This window comes from Chrysoperla carnea, chromosome 5, assembly GCF_905475395.1.
Source record: "Chrysoperla carnea chromosome 5, inChrCarn1.1, whole genome shotgun sequence".
Classification (NCBI taxonomy): Eukaryota; Metazoa; Arthropoda; class Insecta; order Neuroptera; family Chrysopidae; genus Chrysoperla; species Chrysoperla carnea.
In genome coordinates this window covers 17,850,847-17,873,497 of record NC_058341.1, presented here as the reverse complement: position 1 = coordinate 17,873,497, position 22,651 = coordinate 17,850,847, and the positions used below count along the sequence as shown (strand labels likewise).

The following is a 22,651-nucleotide window of genomic DNA, read 5'->3' as shown; positions in this document are numbered from 1 at the left end:
GTAAAAGCCCGTGAGGTCGAAATTTGTTTTGCCTACTACATTAGTATTATTCACAATTAATATAACAGTTGTTCAAATGAATATCATATCTACCTTCAGACATCGAGAAATCACAAATTATCATTTTCATTTTTATTGGTTGATTGTATTAAAAATGTTGTACTTTCTAATTTATCAACAATTTATATGAAGCGGCCACACAAAACTATATTCTAAGGTAATGGAAGTGTGTGAAATCTGGGTACTAGCTTTAATATTTTACCTGAGAGAAGTAACAACAATGAACATATAAATTTAGTCTTATATTTGCAACGTTTGGAAATATTGTTTCACCCTTAATGTTTGTAATATATGCAGTTTTTATACCATGTATATGAAATATACCAAGGTATACTAAGTTTAGTCCCAAGTTTGTAATGCTTAAAAATATTGATACTATGTACAAAATTTTGGTATAGGTGTTCATAAAATCACCTAATTAGTCCATTTCCGGTTGTCTGTCTGTCTGTCTGTCGTCTGCCCGTCTGTGTTCACGATAACTCAAAAACGAAAAGAGTAATCAAGCTGAAATTTCTATAGCGTGCTGAGGACGTAAAAAGTGAGGTCGAGTTCGTAAATGGGCAACATGGGTCAATTGGGCCTTGGGTCCACAGGACTAATCTTGTAAACTGTTAGAGATAGAACAAAAGTTTAAATGTAAAAAATGTTCCTTATCAAAAAATTAACAACTTTTGTTTGAAATATTTTTTCGTAAACATCACTGTTTACCCGTGAGAACGCAAATTATGCGCAAAATGTATAGTATGTATTATACGGATATATCAGTTATATACGTGTGACATGTATGTATGTGTAATATGATAGAGTAATCAACACTGTCTATACATGGTATTTCAACAAATAATTCAGTCAATTGTTTGTTTTCACTTGTTTTTATATATGCTTAGAATAATAATGTAATATGAAGGATTTTTAGTCCAACCTAAGCGGTACATTTTTAGATCGTAAAGTCTATTTTACATCAGTAGTCAGCACGATAAGCTTGAAAAAGAGAAGTTAATCAATAAGGAAAAATTGAATGGGCAGGAAAAATAGACTAGAGAAATAATATATGAGATCATCATCACAATACTCTGTGTGTAAGGCAGAGAGCACAGCAATCTGTGTGTAAGGTGCAACGAGTGCCCAGCTAACATAAATAAATCCGTGTAATAATTGAATTTAAAATTCTCGCAACATTGAAATAATGAACTTAATAAGTTGAATTTTAGATTGTTTTCATAATAAAAAGAACCTCAAGTTTGAATTCTTTAATAACGTGGTCACTGTTTACTTTACATTTTAGTTCCAACCATACCGTCATCATTGTGTCTTCGCGGTGTAGTTTTGTTCTTTGATTTTTATTGTTATGATTCATCCGTCTGTTCATTTCACCTGTGTTTTGTAAAAGTGTTTTCGAAAAAAAGTTTATGTGTTATAATTAAATTTGAACACATGTGTTTCTTCATTAAATTTCTATTTTTGGATTAATTTGTTCTTTGTTATAGATTTATACAGGTATGTTGTACCTTAAAATTCCATTAAACAATTGATTTTGGTATGTCGAGACTTTATGGTCACGGTTTTTAAATTATTGAGTGAAATACAAATTTATTTTATTTTCTGTAAAAAATATTGTATATTGAAACATAATTTTTTTGCTAATTTCGTTTGTATCTTCAATAAATTTCGAAAAGTTGCAGTATCTTGGTTTCCACATTTGGTATAAGGGATAATATAAACAAATAATTACCACAAAAAATGAAAAATATGACCCAAACTTAGTGAATTTCAAAAAAAAATTCAATCAAATACGATAAAATTTGGCCAAAACATCTTAAAATTAATTTTTTTGAACTTTATGACGTCATAAAAATCCAAAAATTTTGATTTTGCTCTACCATACGCAAATTTTATCCAACTTTGATCAATCAAGTACGTAATCCCACTAATTTTCGGCCATACTTTTCAAATATTTGATCAAATTTAACGTATCTTCAATAAATTTCGAAAATGCAGCATCGTCTTTATCACATTTGGTGTAAACAAATAACTACCACAAAAAATGAAAAATATGACCCAAATTTAGTGGGTTTCAAAAAAAAAATTCATTCAAATACGATCAAATTTGGCCGAAATTTGCGAAAAATTGATTTTTTGGACTTAATGACGTCATAAAAATAAAAAAATTGGATTTTGCTGTATCACACGCACATTTTATCCAATTTTGATCAATCAAGTACGTAATCTCACTAATTTTGGGTCATACTTTTTAAATATGTGGTAAAATTTAACGTATCTTCAATAAATTTCGAAAATGCAGTCCCATGGTTTCGACTTTTGATATATATTCTTATGTAAATGATTTACTACCACGAAAAATGAAAAATATGACCCAAAATTAGTTGGTTTCGGTTCAATTTCTCTTAGAAAAATATAAAATAATATTTCCCTAATTAATTTTTTATCTATGGGTTCTGAAAAATTGTAAGACAAACTGATACGAAAAAATACAAACGTTGCGAAAAGAATGCGAAATCTTTTTCACCGCAGAATGATTGAAAATAAAGTCGTAATGCAAAGAAATTTCATTTCAAATATTCAGTTTTTATATTTTATGTATTATTATTTATAGCTAATGTTTGAACAACGTGATCTCTGTAATATTTATTTAAAATTGTGAAAAATCATTTGAAAACCTTTCATCCAACGATGCCAATCAATATGTGAACAATATTTATGTTATATTCAGTGATTTTCATTGTACTTAACATATTTTTCTAAGCAAACTAGAAATTTGAGTACTTATAATGAGACTTTTTTATTCGATTGCTTAATAGAGACTGTTATTCGATTGCGTAAAAGACTATCCGAATTCTAGATTAATCTCTCCCTTATACAAAAAAAATGGCAAATTACGCTTTCTCATATAAATAACAATACGGAATTGAAAATTATTAATTTTTTATGATACAACTATAAAAAAAAGTTAATAAAATTATTATGTACATTTGAATTCAAAAAAATTAATCAAACTGTTATAATATTTTAACATAACTTCCCGAGCGTCTACCTATCGTAAGTTTTTTTGCCTTTCATACTAACCTTATGCATTTCACTATCACGCGGTCTTTCTTTTCGAATTGCATTGCCTAATGTATAGGTCTTTTAATATAGGTTTTCATATTACTTTCAAATAAAACATTTCGACCTACAAAAATTTAAAATTAGTACATGAAGATACCAGCAATGAAATTTTTTAAATTTACATTAGGAAAATTTTTAGAGGGAAATAATCAATGTCATTTTCTATTTCAACTGTCTGTTTCAATCCCTAAGATACTAACCGATTTGGTTGCTTCATTTCGGATGGGGCCTTCTATTTATTAGTCGACCATTCGCATTCGTATGCCAATACTTTTATGGACCTACACTTCATATTTTTGATTGCCAGAATGCTTCTAAAATATTTTTAAAACTCAGAAAATTGCTAGACACATTTCAATAGTTTTTCCATTGGCAATCCTTATACTTAACGTTTTTAAGCGCAGAGTTCTACCATAAAATTAATTCAAAAATGCTAGAGCTGACAATAGTGTGCATGAAAACGAATTTTTCGACACAAAGTTAATAAACTGCCTACTCCGAGACAATAGCAAGGAAATGGGGTCTGTTGTCATCTTACGGTTTTTCACTACCAACATTTCAAAGAAAAAAGGAGAAAAATAGAAAAAAATGAAATATTAAAAAAAAGTTTGATCCTATTTTGTGAAGTCAATTTTTAAATTAAATAAATTAATCAAGCAGAAATCAAGAAATAATTTTTAAAAATAATTTTTTCTTAATAAATACATTTTTACTTTCAATAAAAATATGGTGATTTTCATATCACACATAACTGCATTTTTCTAAACAGGTCCGAAGTCAGACAGAGGATAGTAGCACATGAGGAGTGAGTTTATGAATTATTCTTGAGAGAAAAAAGGAATTGAAAACAGGAGAGAAAGTTAACGTTTTAGTTAAAAATAAATACTTAAATAATCTTTATATAAGAGATCCTGAGGTCGAAGGCCGTTGCCAAGCTATAGGTCTTAAAATAAAACCCCTCTCATTAATTATATCATTATAAAAGATAGGATTTACTTATTTCCCCATGATTATATTACCAATTGGAATTTCGCATGGATCAACTATTATTCATTTAGTAAGATATTTTGAATCATGTTTGTACTGGTTTGATATTTAGACATGGAACCGTTTGATAACTAAAGATAAATACATTACCAAAAACTTTTCTAAACGCAACGAATATGCGATTAAATCAGAGGGCAATGTCTTGGCTTACTCCTCACTGACCACGGACTTGTGGTAAGGTATAATAAGCATACTATAATATTGCAATGTAGAAAAAAAAAGTAGTTTACAGTTACTTTAAGATCTGGAAAAAAAAGTAATCGGCCTTGGAAAAAAGAAAAAAAAATTTTTATATTACCTTTCATATCAATCCATAACATTACCTATATATTATTAAATGTTAATTTAAAATGTACGTAATTTTACCGTAATTGGATTATATTTAACCATATATTAATTAACATAAATTTATAATTTAACTTAAATTTATATATGATTAATCTATGAGTTAACATATATATCTATTTTTATTACTTTTAAATTTAGGTAGGTATGACAAATATAAAGGTTACCTGTTCGAATCCAATCCCGGATATAGGTGAAGTGTCGCCTTAGACTCACTCAATAGGGTGCTATGGCTAAAATAATGCTCTATTGTATTAATATTGTAAGTAATCTTCACTAATAAAAAAGCCCAGAAACATCAATAGTCAATTTTTTAGTTTAAATTATGCTTCAATTTATTAAACCGTTATGCCAGTTTTCCACTAAACGGACGAACAAAACAAAATCCAAACTCAACTTTTCGCAAACTTTTTGAAGACTGGCGTGTTTTGAGAAAGTTGCATAGTAATAATAATAATCACATATGGATTTTTCAACTTTCGCAAAATACGTTAGTCTTCAGAAAGTTTGCGAAAAGTTAAGTTATTATTTGAGTTTGAGTTTAAGTTTTGTTTTTGTTTGTCCGTTTAGTGGCATTAGGAAACCTGTTTGAAGATAAAGTTTAGTTTGGTAATAAAGTTTGACATCGATTTTTTTCCATAATGATTGCATTAAAACTGTTCCCCATAATAAAATGTTCCAAATCAGTAAAACTTGTGAAAAACTCTTGCGTCCAGTATATTGGATATTGTTTATTATGAGTTGTATAAAAATGCCAAATAAATCAGGTTAAAATTAAAACTTTATTAGGCCTTTTCCTAAATACAATCCGTCATACTCCCCAGGGTTTGAAGTTAGGAAAATTTCTATTGTTTCTATAATCATATTATCTTCAGTCATTCAGTCTTAGTCATTCAAATTGTGGTTTTGAGTATACCCATTTGTATTTATACAAATATAACTATTATTTTTAAATTATTAAGTATATTTTAATAATTCAGTAAATAATTATCTTTTTAAGAATCTTGTCCTTGGGTATTTCAAAACAGGTTACCATTATACTAAATGCTTTAATACCATAAATAAACTGATGACCCGTTTTTTCAAAAAAATAAATTAAATGTCAGCTTCTTTAATGATTTTGGACATTGCCGCATTTATAACTGTTATTTCGCGTAGGTGGATTTTTGGTGGAGGTCCACTTAAGGAGTTTGAAATCCTTATAAATTTAAAAAAAGAAAATTTGTTAATTAAAAAAGTTAGTTTTAAATAATGACTAATTTAATCAAAATAAATGCTTTTTATAATTACTTTATATACAGCACATAAATAAAACTTTATTATATAATTTCAATTTCAACTTATATATTAATTTTATTCTTAGTTTAAATTGGAACTTTGTGTTCCAATTTGTGTTCATGTTTTTAGGCAGTTATGACCTCATAATTACGAAAATTCACTTGAAAATTTGACCAGAATAATGATTTTCAAAGGATGTCACTTTTTAAGTTTTCGAATTCGAAATGGTGGATTCGAAAAGACATATAGAGACTTTATCTTAAAAACTATGAATTTGGCAATAATTTAATCCGGATTTTCGTTTTCCTTGGGTTCAAATTAACTAGAGAAATGATTTTTGTTGAATTTTGAAACAAAAAATTTTTCCCGATTTTTTTTTATATTTTTCTAAGGGGTACCCCTTAAAATAAATCGAAAATTACAAGAAAATTTTATTCTCATCAAAATAAGTGAAAATCATGTTTTTAGGCAGTTTTGACCCAAAAATTACGAAAATCCACTTAAAAATTTTACAATAATAATGGTTTTTGAAATATTTCATATTTTAAGTTTTCGAATCCGAAATTACGGATGCGAGAAGTCATATCATAGCTTTATCTTAAAATTAAAAGTATGGATTTAATTTATTAAAGATTTTCGCTTCCGTGGGTTCTAATTAATTTTTACGTTATTTATTCACTTGATTTACTGGATTCTCAATTTTGAAGACTTCTATTTGAATTAATCGATTTATACTTAACTTTTTTTTTAAATAATCAGCAGTTATTCGTATAATTCGATGTTTTGAACAATGGGGTTCTTTATCTGTTGGTAAAAATTGACACAAAAAGAAGAGTCTGAGATATACCAGTTTGTGGTTTGTTATTTTTTGACGATTAAAAATCGACAAGAGAAGAACTGGATCCAAGCTGCAATTCTATGCAGCTACAAGAATCTCTACAATGGAACAATCGTCTGTTTTACAAATTTATTGCTATACAGATTAATTTGTTTTTATTTATTAATTACTAAAAATAAATTGATGAGAATTTTTTTTCGTTTCTAATTTGAATTTAGAACTGTTTTTGATAGTGTGTGGTATTTTATCTAAAACATAAATAGTAATTATAGTGAGATTAATATTTACACACTGGATAATAAAAGGTTATTGGAATATTTCAAATAATAATTACTAAGTATTGTTTAAAAATATAGAAATAAATAACATTTGTAATTGTACGAAAATATTCTCATAATTATTTACTTAAAACTTTACTTGTTAAATTAGAATTAATTTTATTTTGAACATTACTTTCCAAATAGTTACAATTATTGGATTTTAATACAGGAAGGAAAGACTTTCTTTTATACCATGTATATGAAATATATCAAAGTATACTAAGTTTAGTCCCAAGCTTGTAACGCTTAAAAATATTGATGCTACGAACAAAATTTTGATATAAGTGTTCATAAAATCACCTAATTAGTCCATTTCCGGTTGTTCGTCCGTACGTCCGTCTGTCAACACGATAACTCAAAAACGAAAAAAGATATCAAGCTGAAATTTTTACTCGGGACGTAAAAAATGAGGTCGAGTTTGTAAATGGGTCTGTAGGAGCCATCTTGTAAATCGTTAGAGATAGAACAAAAGTTTAAATGTAAAAAATGTTCCTTATAAAAAATAAACAACTTTTGTTTGAAACATCTTTTCGTAAATATCACTGCTTACCCGTGAGAACGCATATTATGCGAAAATTGTATAGTATGGGTATATCAGTTATATGTGTGACATGTATGTATGAGTTGCATGTGTGATATGTATGTGTGACATGTATGATTATGTGGGAATATCAGTTATATATGTGTGACAGAGTAATCAACACTGTCTATACATGGTATTTCAACAATTTACTCAGTGAATTGTTTATTTACACTTGTTTTTATATAATCTTAAAATAATCAGCATCCTATTTTTGTTAATTATGTAATAAATATTATAACTATTTACATTTGGGCGTACCGAAGGGGGGAGTTCTGAATCAATTAAAATGAGTCAATTTTAGCGAAATAAAACTTTAAACGTTAAAATTATAACTTTTTTAACGCCATTCTACAATCAATATAAAATAGTTGACCACAATTAGCGGTCCTATTTAGGTTTTTACTTTTTGGGGTTAAAAAACTGTACTTTTTATTTAGTCAAGAATAATATTATATGCATATCGTCATCATTCACTGTAACCAATAATTAAATAAGTAAGCAATCCTACTCGTTCGACCATAAATAAACAGAAACAATGGTCAAGGTTTTAACTATAGGTATTATATAAGTTCAATTGTACTTTAATTGTCAAGTCAATGGGCGTTATTTCTGTTAACGTTTTGTCTTGTAGGTAATATTATAATTATATGTAGATCAATGGATATAAACAATTGATTGGTTTCAGTCAATAATTCAATTTTTATTTTAGACTAGATGTGAACTACCCGCTTCGCTGGGCAACTTAAATACAAAGATTATTATGTTATAACCTTCGCTTCATATGCCGTCACTTATCCTCTTTTTGTTTACAATTTCATCGATTTTATTATTTTGGTACGGAATCCTATTTCAATCTCTTACAGAACGGTTTTTCGCATTAAAATGAATGAATGAATTCGCCTCAGTCCTTCCTCAGAGTCTAGACTATCTCTGTACCAAATTTTATTTAAATCGGTTCAGTAGTTTAGGCTCTGAGCGAACCACATCAGATCTGTTTAGACCTTTTAGTTTTCTTTACTCATTTTTGGAAAGCATGTACAAGACGAAAATGCAAAGAAACTTTCAGTTCATTTCCGTATCATACCGTGGTTCTGTACAAAAGTCTAATGCTTTCCATGAAAATTCATTGGAAAATATTGTTTTTCGACATTTGGAAGGTTTCCAGAGTTTTTTCCGATGACTATGACTATGTTTCTGATCGAAAGTAGCACGAATAAAGTTAAGAGAATGATAAGTTTAGATAAATTTAATTGTAAGTGTAGCATAAATGAATAATATAAGTTTGAAAGTAATTAATCACCTGTATAATAAATACAATATATAAATAAATTAAAATAGGATCATATCATGTTTTATTTTATATAAACAAAGTTTAAAATATTTATTTATTATTATTATCTTTTACAATTTCGCCTACATTCTATTTTTAATAATTATTATGTATATACTATAAGTAATGTTTATAATTATTTATGAAATAGTACAGGAAAATATACGTTTTAATGTAAAATAACTTCTTCAAGCTCGTGCTCGTACTAATACTTTTTGGGTGCTGTCATGGACTCAGAGAAGCCCAGTATTCGTTATTAAACAGTAGGAAAATAGTTGTAGTCAACTTTTCATGTTAATGACCAAAAACACTTCATTTTTGTACCGTTGGGACATGAAATGTATCCGGCAAAATTGGTTTTTAACATGATGTCTAACGTGTCATACATCCGGTGAGAAAATTCATTTGATACACAAAAATGCGATAAATATAAATTTGTTATGCCATGAATTTTTCCAAGTTTTTTGAGAAAGTGCCTTTCAAATAATTTTTCCAAGCTTTTGAAAACTGATTGCCAGAAATTTGAACTCTTATAAGTTAGACCTTATTCGGTATGTTAATCCGTACATTTTAAAAAATCTTGCGCAAACGATTATCATCTAGTGATACATCTAAGTCACCACACCTCTGACGTTTTAATCAAGTGATTTAAATATCTGATAAAATGACAATAGTAGGTAGATTCGATAAATACTTTATTTTGAACATATTCTACGTTAATTTTGAGTAGGGGAGGCTTCTATAACGAAGAAAAATGTGTAATGTACCAAGTTTATCCATCCATGTGCGACGTACACTTGGTCTTTTTTTCAATCGAAGATTTTTGCAAGAATTTTTTTTGTTTTTTTATATCAAATGCACCGTACTAATAATACATATTGTATATTAATTTTATTGTTAGAATGAAATCATCACTTGAAAAATCACAGTCAAGGAAAAGATGAGTTGTTAATTGCTGAATCAATTTCACAAACCGTATTTAGATATGTCGAGGATAACTTAAAATTTTATCATTAAAAAATTACGAATTTGCGTTGTTTTTTCTTGGCTCCACTGATTTTACTTAAAACGGAAACAATAAAAAATTACGTAATCATAAATTATTAACTATTTTTTACGTTTTAATAAAATTTGACATTGATGGGTGACTCGTGTTGAAAACTGTGTGTGGATATATCTTTCGTTACACAAAATTTTCAAAATCGGTTTAAGAATGTTCAAGCATCAAGGCAATTTTAAATAAAAAGCTTGATGTTTTATAAATCAATAGGAAAAATTATTATTTTCTTCGATGATAAAAGATCCATAAAGGTCCACATGCGGATGAAGAATTTCGGTTTAGGGGGGAATTAAATAAAGGTCCATATTTAAGAGAGCTATGCGTGTTGCTATTTTGTTGCTATCACTTTCTTTTCTGCTATGTTTTTAATCTATGCTCATATATTCTATTAATGAAAGCGAAAGTTCATGTGTTTGTTTTTGTTTACGTTATTACCACGCAAAATTAACGAATTATGTAAATATTTTACTCTCACTTTATGAATTCGACCCATTGAATGGACATAAGTGTAATCGTTTATTTCGCCAATTCGTAAGCTCGTACCTACATAAAAATATTCAAACATAAGCTTGATTCCTGCAGAATTCCACAGTGCGGTATCCGTGGCTCAAAGAGACTAAAGAAATGATATATAAGTAATGGAAAATAACTTTATTTTTATTTATAGGCAATTTTTTTTACAGATATGATATACAAATTACATAATGAATAAAATAAAATTTTAATAATATTTCTCCAGTCTGTTGTTTTCTAGGAGGTAGATTTTTAGACCGTGAGTCTGTTTTTTTGTCAGTAGCCAGCATGGTAAGCTTTAAAAGAAGGGGTAAATCATGGAATTTGTTAAAGGAATGAGCAGGCTACAGAAACTTATATTTAAGAAAATGTGTAGAAAACTTCCGGTTCGGGCTATTTTGGGTTCGAAAACTCAAACCTTGGGGTTTAATCGAGTGGCCTTTTAAAGAATGCACAATCAATATCATCGATGATTTTCCAAGTTCTCTGTACTATTTCTCCAAAATTACATTCCATATCAATTACAATAGTTTCTCGATGTTTTTTATTGTCTCAACATAACAATAAAAATGTTTGCCCGTGATCAACCTGTCATAGGTCATACAGTTATCTAAGGGCATAAGTTTAGTCATGTATAAATATAAAGACTTTTGATTTATTTTTCCGTTTTTCTATCAGTTCTTCATGTGTTTTTTCTGTTCCTCTACGAATTATAACTTGCAAACAATTCAATAACAAGTGTTTAAACAATTATCTCTCTTGTTTTCAGTAAGTTGTAAAATTAATTAATGCTTTCTCAACTATATAAATGCTATTTATAATAGTTACAACGTTATTAAAGTAATTAAAATAATTTAAACTTTCATTTTATATATTTTTTTTTGTAAAATAAAATTACCGAATATAAAATAATATTTTATATGCATCGTTAAATTACGTTGATATGGTTCCGTTTACAAATATAAGGAACCCATATAATAAATATCGCCATGTATTTCAAAAATTTTATAATCTTCCCATTTAATAAGGAACCTAAGAGTCAAAGAGTTAATTGTAAGAGTCATAGTTCATAGAGCTTTAAACTCAGGGTAGATTGTGTGCTTGATTTAAAAAAAAAAAAATTATTCTTGAAGTAAGGAATTTGAGACAATAAATATTCAGACAATACGCGAAAATTGTCGAAATATTCTCGAAGATATTGAAGTGAATCTATGCGGTCGAGTGATCGAAAGCTTGTATTTTTCGCATGCGCCCTCTTAGCGAAGATGCGGGTTGTATTTGACTGGTATCATATATCATAGCAATTCTGAAATGATATTTTCCTACAAGTGAATATTACGCGAGTTATAAGCATAAAAATTGTGTAAACCACCCCTCAGATTTTGAAATAACGTGTAAAACAAAAATAAAATAAAAAAAACAACGTGTAAAACAAAAATAAAATAACTTCCAACGATTATTATTTCGAATACAATGGAACCATTTTTTAAAAAATATTTTTTTGCAAATTATTTATGAATATTTTTTATTTTTAACTACAGGCGTGGAGTGGGAAATATTTTTGAAAACAAGAATGAGATAGTAAACAATTAAAAATGTTACCAATAATTTTTTTTATAATTGGACTTGTCCAAATCGTTTGTGGTGAATATATACCACCTGGTCCAAAATATTTATGTCCAGACAATCCAATTTTAATACATCCTTGCAAGTGTATTGGGAATGGAGATGCCGGTATACGTGTAGAATGTATTAATACAAATTTAGCAACAATGAGTATTGGTTTAAATAATTTAGCAACATATAAATTACCAGTTGAAGAATTGATTATCGATCAATGTAATATTGGTAAGTATATTCATAAATATTGGATTCGTTTTCTGTGCATGAATTACTCTAATTTTTGCAATGTCATTTTTTTAACGTAGTAAAGATAATTTTTTCAGAGAAACTGCCTACTTGCATTTATGTGCAGCTATCGATTAACTAAATTAAGATAGTATGAGCGCCAAGGCAAGTTTAGACTTTAGGCAACTTTGATGAATTTTGTTATAACTTCATGAATGTAGACGAAAAATAAGAATAAAATTTTTCGATATCTGCCTTGGTTTTCGAAATATCAGAATTGATTTAGACTAAGTCCAACTTCCCATACAAAAAATCAAGTCTTCTATCCAAATTGCCCTGTCGCTCATACATCCTTAATTAGGCAATAGTTAGAAAAATAAATAGTTGAATATTTTTTTCGTGTAAGAAAAAAAATGAAAATCAATTTGGTTTTCGATTACCCTTTAAATACGATATTTTTTCTTGCAATTTTCAGGTCGTCTATATGGTACACTATTCCACAAATTAAAAATCCGTATCTTAAAAATAAAAAATACACCAATTACAACAATCGATGAACATACATTCCATGGTACAAATAAAACATTAAATGAATTATATATTACAAATACCACATTACAAGAATTCCCAAAACTAGCATTTCGTATATTAGGTAATCTAACAATATTAAATATTGATCAACATCAAATAACAGGATTAGCAACAGATGCATTTGGTGGTAGTGAAATGGTTAATAAATTACAAAAGTTTCATTTAACCAATGGTAATTTAACACAATTACCAATTGAAACATTAACACCATTGAAGAAATTAAAATTATTGGATTTACATGGTAATCAATTACAAGAATTAAAACGTAATCAATTTCGTGGTTTACGTGATACAGAAATGTTAGATTTAAGTTTTAATCAATTGAAGAAAATTGATTCATCACATTTAGCGGATTTAACAAAATTATCGTTTTGTAATGTATCGCATAATAGTTTAACAGAATTAACAAGGTAAGTGCAGCGCCGAAAATAGAGTTGAAAAACCCCAGGCAGTGGCGTGGCTACCACCGGTCTGAGCTTCACCTGGGCCCCGCTACTCAGGGTACGCGTAAAAAAACAATCGACCCCTAAAAAAGTTAAAACAACAGAATACTTTGAATAATGTCATAAACATCGCAGCTCCTCGGAAAATCGAAAAAACACATCCAAAAATTACGTTTTTCTGCTGCATACATGCTAGAAGGATGTGATTTTCACCAATCAACTCGGAATAAAGTTAAATTATCAGAATAGTTCTAAAAATTGTATTAGCCACATCGCAACCAATCGGAAAATTGGAATAACCTCTCAAAATTAGGTTTTTCAGTTCTATTCATAAAAATTACCCCCACTCCCGAATTATTTTGAATTTTTTTTCAAAACCACCTGCCAAGGGACTCTGAACCACTTCGCCGGTTGCCCAATTGTAGTTTCGGACCTGGATAAGTCCTTTTACCTAAGATACACTCATTGGCCAAATTCTCCATTAATAGAAAATAAACCTTAACTTTTTGCCTTTTTATTTTCAGAGGTGCATTTGCACGTAATGCCGTTCTACGTGTATTAAATATGTCATTCAATAAAATCCGTCGTTTAGATTCAAATTCATTTCGTGGTATGCGATTTTTACGTCGTTTATATTTATCCGATAATCAAATAGCCGATATTGGACGTGGCACATTTGGTTCAATTACACGTATTGGTACCATTGATTTGGCACGTAATCAAATAAAAAAGATTGATTATCAAATGTTCTATCAATTGAATTATGTTGAAATTATTGATGTGTCTGAGAATCAATTAACAGAAATTCAGAAATTATCATTTAAAGATTTATATTTAACACATATTAATTTATCACATAATGCTATCGAGAAAATTGAGGTGAATTCGTTTGAAAATTGTGCAAATATGACAATGTTAGATTTATCGTACAATCAAATTCAATCGATCCCGAAACGAGCTTTTGATGAGACAACATATGCGAATGAATTACAGTTGTCTTTTAATTTATTGGAAGAATTGAATCAGGTAATTGACTCTAACTTTATTTTTATTTTTATACCATGTGCTATGGAATATATATCAAGCTATACTAATTTTAGTCCCAAGTTTCTAACGCGTAAAAATATGAATGCTATGAACAAAATTTTGGTAACGGTGTTTATAAAATCACCTAATTAGTCCATTTGTGGTTGTCTGTCCGTCTGTCTGCCAACACGATAACTCTAAATCGAAAAACTATATCAAGCTGAAATTTTCACAGCGTACTCAGGAAGTTAAAAGTGAGGTCAAGTTCGTAAATGAGCAACATAGGTCAATTGGGTCTTGACCTATGGTTCCGTAGGAGCCATCTTGTAAACCGTTAGAAATAGAACAAAAGTTTAAATATAAAAAATCATCCTTATCAAAAAATAAACAACTTTTGTTTGAAACATTTTTTCGTAAACATCACTGTTTACCCGTGAGGGCGCAAATTAGGCGTAAATTGTATAGCATGTATGTATGTTTTCACTTGTTTTTTTACTATTTTCAGATACCATTACATAATATGAGCGGATTACGGATTCTAAACGCATCCCATAATAATATCGTATCTATACCACGTTTAACATTCCCGAAACTATACGAATTACATACAATTGACGTGAGCCATAACAACATATCCGATATAGCTAATGGCGTTTTCCAAACGTTATTCAGTTTACGTTCATTAAATTTAAGTTACAACAGTTTAACGTCAATTAAACCAAGTACATTTGGAACAATTCCAACATTATTAGATATCGATTTAAGTTACAACGAATTAAGTGATATTGCAAGAAGTGCATTTACTAAATTCTCAAGTACTCGTGTATTAAAATTACATCATAATCAAATTGAACGAATATTTCAATTGCCCATATCGGTAGGTGAAGTGGATTTTAGTTATAATCGATTAACATCAATACCGGAAAAAGTATGGCCCACAATGAATGCTGTTTTGAAATTAAATTTTCGTGGTAATCAGTTCGGTAATAATTTAGAACGTGGTAGTTTTGGATCATTGTTAACGTTACGCGAATTGGATTTAAGTGAGAATGGTATTAGTGAAATTCCCTGGGAGGCATTGGGTGATTTGACATCGTTGCAATATTTGTATTTAGAGGTAAGTTGAGTTAGGTTTTTTTGATTTATATGTTTAGGGCCAGATCTAGCTATTTAGGGTGTCTTTTTTTAAGTTGCTATATGCTTGAAACTCGATAAATAAATTTAATTTTGGAAAATGTTTCAATCGAAAAACATTAGTTTCAAGGGGACACATCTTATACCGGCATCGAATTCGATCTAAGTTTTCAGGTTCAATTAAACCCTCACTCTGATTTATAACTGCCAAACATTAGATGAACGTTTTTAATTAGAAAGTTGTTCTTTAGAAATACACATGCATTTTTTGTTTGAAACATTTTTTTGTAAACCGAATAGTTTAGACAGAAATTAATAGCGAAAATTTAGTTATTTCTCTTCGAGAAACATTCACGAAGATAAACGCATCAAAAAATAAAATTTTAACTGAGTGTAAACGTCTTTTGAAAATTTAAACGCGTTTTTCTCGAAACGGCGTTTTTAAAAACGGTGAGCAATTTTTCTTCAAAACGGCTCCACCGATCGATTTCGCATTTTTACAATATTTTCTTAGATATTTTCCTCAGGTATTATTCGAAGGAATAAGATTTCTGAAAATTATTTCGATATTTTAGACCACTTTGAAGTTGGAACTTTTTGAAGAATTTTTAATTTTAATTTTGGAAGCTGCTCATATGTTAAAGATTTTGGCTATCCTTCTTCGATTAATACTATCGACTAAACTATATTATTCTATCAACTAAAGAAATCTTCTGAATTCTTTTATTTTGAATAATTCAAGCCAGAGATATGGTGCTCACCACCGAACACCTTTTTTTGGGGAACCTCCAGAAAATCGCCTACAGGAGCAGTACCATATCCAATTTTAGAAATTGGACAACGGGATTTTAAAATTTAAGAAATGTCCTAAATATAAACGTTTTTTATATTTATGTAAAATAAATGGTCTTCCCAAAAAAACTCATAAAAGAAACAGTTTTTTTGTGCCCGCAACTGGATATAACCCCTTAATAAACATTACCAAAAACAACCTGGTTAACTTATCAATCTCATTTTCTAATCTCCCCTCTCTGTGATCGGAAACAGAACCCAAAAATAAAACTATTCTTAAAAAGGGAAGATTAAATGGGGAATCATATTTTCTAAAAAGTTATAAGGATAAAAAGTTAAAAGTAAATAGATTTTTCGTTTGAATTTTCCAGAACAATAATTTAACACGTTTACGAAGAGCAGCATTTGGTCGATTACCTGTCGTATTTGAATTAAATTTGGCAAATAATCAAATCAATAATATATCATCGCGTGCATTTGATGGACTGTTACAATTGTTAACATTAAATTTAACTCATAATGATATTACATACATTCCAAACGATGCGTTCCATGGATTGGTATCACTTCAAACATTGGATTTATCATATAATCGTATTGAAAAGATGGATAACAAAACAAATGGTATATTAGAAGATTGTTTATCGTTGGAAAGAGTAAGTAGAAATTAAGATCTAAGAATAGAATAGATGTTAAGATTGATTTCTTTTTTTATAGATTAATCTTAGCCACAATAAAATGAGTTTTATTACACGTAAAACATTCCCAAGCAGTCCATGGATACCATATAAATTGAAAGATATTGATTTATCATATAATGGAATTCCAATTATAACATATGATCTGGTTTTTGGAACGGGAAAAGTACAAAATTTGAATTTATCACATAATTCTATTACTGAAATACGAAGAGGTAAGATTTGATTCCTCAACTTAAAAGCATTTTTATTTCAAATTCTATTCCGTCTAGGAAGGGTACAAATTAAGTTTTTACCGAGGTATTTATCTCTCTATTTCTTATTAAATCAAGCAGGCCTCGCATGTATCGAATTCTGAGAATTATTAGAACTTTAAGAATTATTCTGAAGGTTTATATATTCAGAGAAAATTTCTGAGTGTACTTAATACGTGACGACTGAGATTACTAACTAGAATTCAATAATGGTTTCGATTGCACAGCAATAGACAGGATTTGAGCAGATAGAATGAGGTACTGTTAATTACCTTGTGGCTACCTACAATCTTGGCGTATTTTGTCAAATTCAAGACGTAGGTCCCGCTTAGCCCACCCGTTAAAAACGTACTTTACTTTCATCTCTTGGTCAATTAGATGGCCTTCGGTCGTGGCGAGCGTTGCCGTCGCATACAGCCTCAAATCATTTTACTTTGATTATAGCATAATTTTTTATTTGAACAAAAGCTCTAATTATAAAAAAACGTAAGAAAAAAATAATAATAAATCAATTAACATGTACTATTCGAGAGTGTATTTTTTGGTGGACTAGGCTAGAAAATTAAAAAGAAAATTTATTTTCTCGGATAAACATTCACTAAGAATGGAATTGTCAAAGTTGGAAAGACCTTCTTGAAATTTTTTATAGGATCGTAATTGTTAATTTTGAGTAACTTTTCTTAGTAACATTTCGCCAATTTATAAAAAAGAAGGGTAGTTTACTAAAAATAAAAATAGTGATTCCAAATTTTTGGCTACCCTGTACATTATTAAGAAGTTTTAAATATTCCTACATACTTTTCATAATAAGCAAAACTTCTTATAAAGAATAACTTTTTTTCTTAAAATGCAAAATAAGAAAATTTACAAGTATAGTTACCTCTATCCGGGACACACTGTATTTTAAAAAAAGGCCCAATTTTTGTATCCAAAACTTGTATATGGTATAGAGAAGCCTAATTGTTTTCTTTGTTTGTATCATTTATACTATAACCATGCTTCAAAACTATTTTTTCTATTTTCTTTTCTACTAATTTGTCTATAATTTTAGGGTTGTATCCGTTTTTTACTTGCAATAAAGTTGAAGAAGATGGACATTTATGTTTTATTCATATTTTCAGGTGTAATTGGTAATTTAACAAACATAAAAGTATTGGATTTATCATACAATGATTTAGAAGACATCGTAACTGAAAAAGATATCTTTAATTTACCATCAAATATCACCGAATTATATTTATCACATAATAAATTAAAAGCAGTACCAATTAATATCATTAAAAATAGTACAAAATTAACGCACTTAGATTTAAGTTACAATCTATTACATACATTTGATACGGAATTAGTAACAATGATTAAAACACAAGATGTACTAATACAGATGCATGGTAATCCATTCGATTGCAATTGTTATTTACGTCCAATTAAAAAATATATTACACAACAATTATATTTAAATGATACATATCGTCGTTTAGAGTGTGCTTTACCGATACAATTAACTGGACAATATTTGTATGAAGTATCAGATGATCGTTTGAATTGTGTACAAAATATTGAGAATAAATTAAAGTTGTCATCGACATCCGATTTGTTTGATGTTACATCGGATATTAAATTTCGTGATGTTAAATTGTAAGTAATATTTTTTAATGAATTTACTTTTTTATCCAGAAAGACATATCAAAAAATTTGGGTCCCAAAATGGGATACATAGGATGCATGAGGAAACTGTTTTGTAACGCGTTTATAGGACCCCAAGGAACATTCAGCTAACTTATAACCTAGTCAGAAAGGGGCATAAAGCCCTAGCGGGGAACATATGGGTCCCAAGTTTTTTGGAAATGATTATTTTGGCTTAAAATTATCATTCAGTAGGTGTTTTTGCTCGCTGAATTCGAATCCGATGTTAAATTACATGAATTCTGTCATGTAGTAAAAAAAATTGCCATTTTTGACCCGAAATTCCACCTTTGGCACAAAAACGAAAAACGGAAAAATAAGTAGTTATCTTTTAGACTGTTATCTAGGAGGTATTTTTAGTCGCTGCGCTGATAACGAATCTGATGTCAGATTAACGAATTCTGTCACGTATTGAAAATTGTGTCATTTTTGGCCAAGAATTTCACTGTTCGGTACAAAAACAGAAAACTAAGTATTTGTCGTCCAAAATTTGGTCTAGGAGGTATTTTTGGAAGCTGTATACGAATCCCATGTCCGATTATACGGATTTTTTGATGTCTTCCGAAAATCGTGTCCAAATTATTGACAAAAAATGACACGATTCTCGGAAGACGTGACCGAATCCGTGTAATCTGATATCGGATTTGTAATCCGCAATCAAAAATACCTCCTAGAGCACAGCTTGTACGATAAATACTTAATTTGTAGTTTTTCGGTCAAAAATTCTTGGCAAATCATGGCACGGATTTCGCAATATGTATCAGAATCTGATTATCTGACTTCAGATTCGTAATCGGCGAACAAAATTATCTTCTAGATAACAGTTTGGACGATAAATCCTTAATTTTCCGTTTTTGTGCAAAAAAACGGAATTTCAGGTCAAAAATGGCATGATTCTTGGAATATGTGACAGAATTAGTATAATCTGACGTCAGATTCGTACCTTAACTATATGAACGTTATCTTGGGGAAAAGAATCCTTTGAATTTTTCTATTCACGCAGACAGAACTTCGAGTTAGAATAACGATCTTTTCCATTTTTCTAAGAGAACTCCTTTGCCCTTTATCTAAGGAAATAGTAACATCTAGTGGTTTGACGAAATCTACCTTCTGAATGAATTTATGGTTTTCTAAGTAAAATTTATGAAATTAAAAATAATTTTTTTTTTAGTTCTAATAAAAAGATCAGCTTACGTTGGCTTGTAAATAATATCGTAGATATTGCTGATTTCTACGTGACAATTCGAAAAAATTCAAAAACAATTGATAATATTGTATATGAAACAAATTTACCATATTGGACACGATTATTTGAAATCAATATTGAAGATGAAAAATCAATAAAAGATGCAATGGCATCAGAGCAAAATAATTTACAATTATGTGTATTAGCACGTGATAGTCAAATGAATGTACGTAATTGGTTTAAAAATCAATGTACAATGTTTCCAAATTTTAATGATGCCAATTCTGCAACGATTCTCAATTGTGATAATCGATTAACAATGATTTTATTCACTAGTGTTTTATTGTTACGCTTCTATTTGTGATTTTAATTAATAATTATTAATAAAATAATATAAACAATGACATAAACATATAGCAATCATTAGCCGTTCAGTTAACGGCGCCGTTCACTAGCAGCCTGAATGATACCGTGAAATACAACATCTCTTAGTTAGAAAATTACGGTCCCTAAATATTTCCGAATTCCTAAAATTAGGGGTAATTTTAATTTTCAATAGTTCATGACAACTGTTTATAAATGTTTTATTTTTTTGTAAATTTTATAATTTATTTATTTTTTGTTAAAAATGTGTTTTTGTTTTGTAAAAAAAGTGCAATAAAGTTAATTTTAATAATATTATGTCGATTTTTTTATATTTATTCAATTATTTTCTCCTTATTACCATGGACACTGTCAGGATATTTGATACTTTCAAGGAAACAAGGAAGAGGGGGGGGGGTGGATTTATATACTTGGTTACTGGAGGATGTATGCTTATGCTTATTATTTTTTACTTTAGAAGAATTTTGGTTTTAATATATTTTGAAATAGATCCGGATAAAATGGATCCAGAAAAAATAAATCGAAAAAATAGTTGGTTGGGTTCTGAAATTTTTAACTTTTGCGGTCAAAAATGGGACACACCGCTTTTGATCTAGCCAAATTAGAAAAACACTAAAGAGTCAGTTGACATAAAATTTTTGTACCAATTTTATGACAAAAATGTATTATTTTTGATAATCTCAGCAGAAAAGATGATGACTGTAAGAAAATCATAAATTATATTACAGAGAAATTATGAAATACTAGCTAATAATGATTCCACAATAGCTTTCAATTTTCTATTTGTCAGTTTAGAAAGGAATTTTTACTGAGATCAGTCATTTTACATATTAGCCGCCTAGTGTATCCAATGCCGGATTAACTATTAGGCCGGATTAACCATGTGTCATAGAAAGAAAATTTCATTGGAAAATTTATATTAACAAAGACATTTGAAATAATGGTTGAGATACGTTTTACACACGTAAAATATATGTACAGTTTTCAATTTTTTTTAATGTAAAACAGTCATCATTCATTGACTATATCAGAAAAGGTGGCCATGAGTTGTTTTACATTGAATATTTTTACCGAAATCTTTAATTTATGGTTCAAAATGATGCTCATAGTTATTTTGTGACCATTTTAAATGGTTTTTCATTTCCGATTTTTGAGTCAAAATTACCTTATAACATGAGTTTTATCCAAACCAGAAACAAATCAATATTTTTAAGGAGTTATTTGAAACAATCGAGAAATTCATAAAAATTTTTTGTTTCAGAATTTGATAAAACTCAGTTGATAAGGTAATTTATTGACCCAAATAATTCAAAACTCGGACGAGTGAACAAATAATTTCGGGAAAAAACGATATCTCGGATCGATTTTTGACGTTATTTAGTTACATACTTAGCCAAATCCTTTGGTTAAACCACTCATCCAAATTTTAAAACATCCTGATTTATGAATCGAAAAATTATTATTATTTCTTGAAACGAGTAAAGCACGAGTAAAGTTATTGTTAGTATCATTAACATTATTATTTAATTAAGTATTAAACTCTACGAATTTCACACTCCAAAATCTACCTAATATTTAGTTCAAACCAATTATCTTCAGTCATATGTAGATCGGAAATTTACACCCAGAGAAGAAACATGCTCATTTTGATAAAAATCTTTAGGTAAATCTAGAACAGTAAGTGCGTGCAACAATGTTCTGGTCTTTTAGTGTTGTAAATTATATTAAAAATGTCACCTTAATTAAATAAGTTTTCACACCGATAAACAACAGCAAATCGCAAACCATTGTATTTATGTAATATGATTTATTATAATGATTTACATTAGCTTAGATATGTGTTATAATAATCGCATATTATTTCATTATCTTTATGTCTATTTAAACAGAAGTCAGTAAATTTTAAAACAATAGCGTCATAAAATTTAAAAATGCAAATGAAAACAAACAATTGACGGAGTTAATTGTTAAAATATCATGTATAGACTGTGTTGATTACACTGTGACATTACACATGCATACATGTCATACATATATAACTGATATTACCATTTAATACATACTATACAATTTGCACTCTCACGGGTAAACAGTGATGTTTACGAAAAA

At 28.9% G+C, this 22,651-nt stretch overlaps 1 protein-coding gene across 2 annotated transcripts; it reads left to right on the top strand.

The window, feature by feature from the left end:
• Positions 1-1,366: 1,366 nt before the first annotated feature.
• Positions 1,367-20,722, top strand: LOC123299958 (toll-like receptor 7). Of its 2 annotated transcripts, none has more exons than XM_044882391.1 (9): positions 1,367-1,557; positions 12,042-12,348; positions 12,824-13,349; positions 13,907-14,408; positions 14,914-15,525; positions 16,706-16,990; positions 17,052-17,247; positions 18,408-18,924; positions 20,144-20,722. In XM_044882391.1, exons 2-9 carry the CDS (start codon positions 12,096-12,098, stop codon positions 20,520-20,522), a joined length of 3,270 nt encoding a protein of 1,089 aa, XP_044738326.1. In that variant the 5' UTR covers positions 1,367-1,557; positions 12,042-12,095; the 3' UTR covers positions 20,523-20,722. The 2 variants fall into 2 exon arrangements, with proteins under 2 accessions (XP_044738326.1, XP_044738327.1); XM_044882392.1 differs by lacking the exon at positions 1,367-1,557 and adding an exon at positions 11,236-11,268.
• Positions 20,723-22,651: the final 1,929 nt, after the last annotated feature.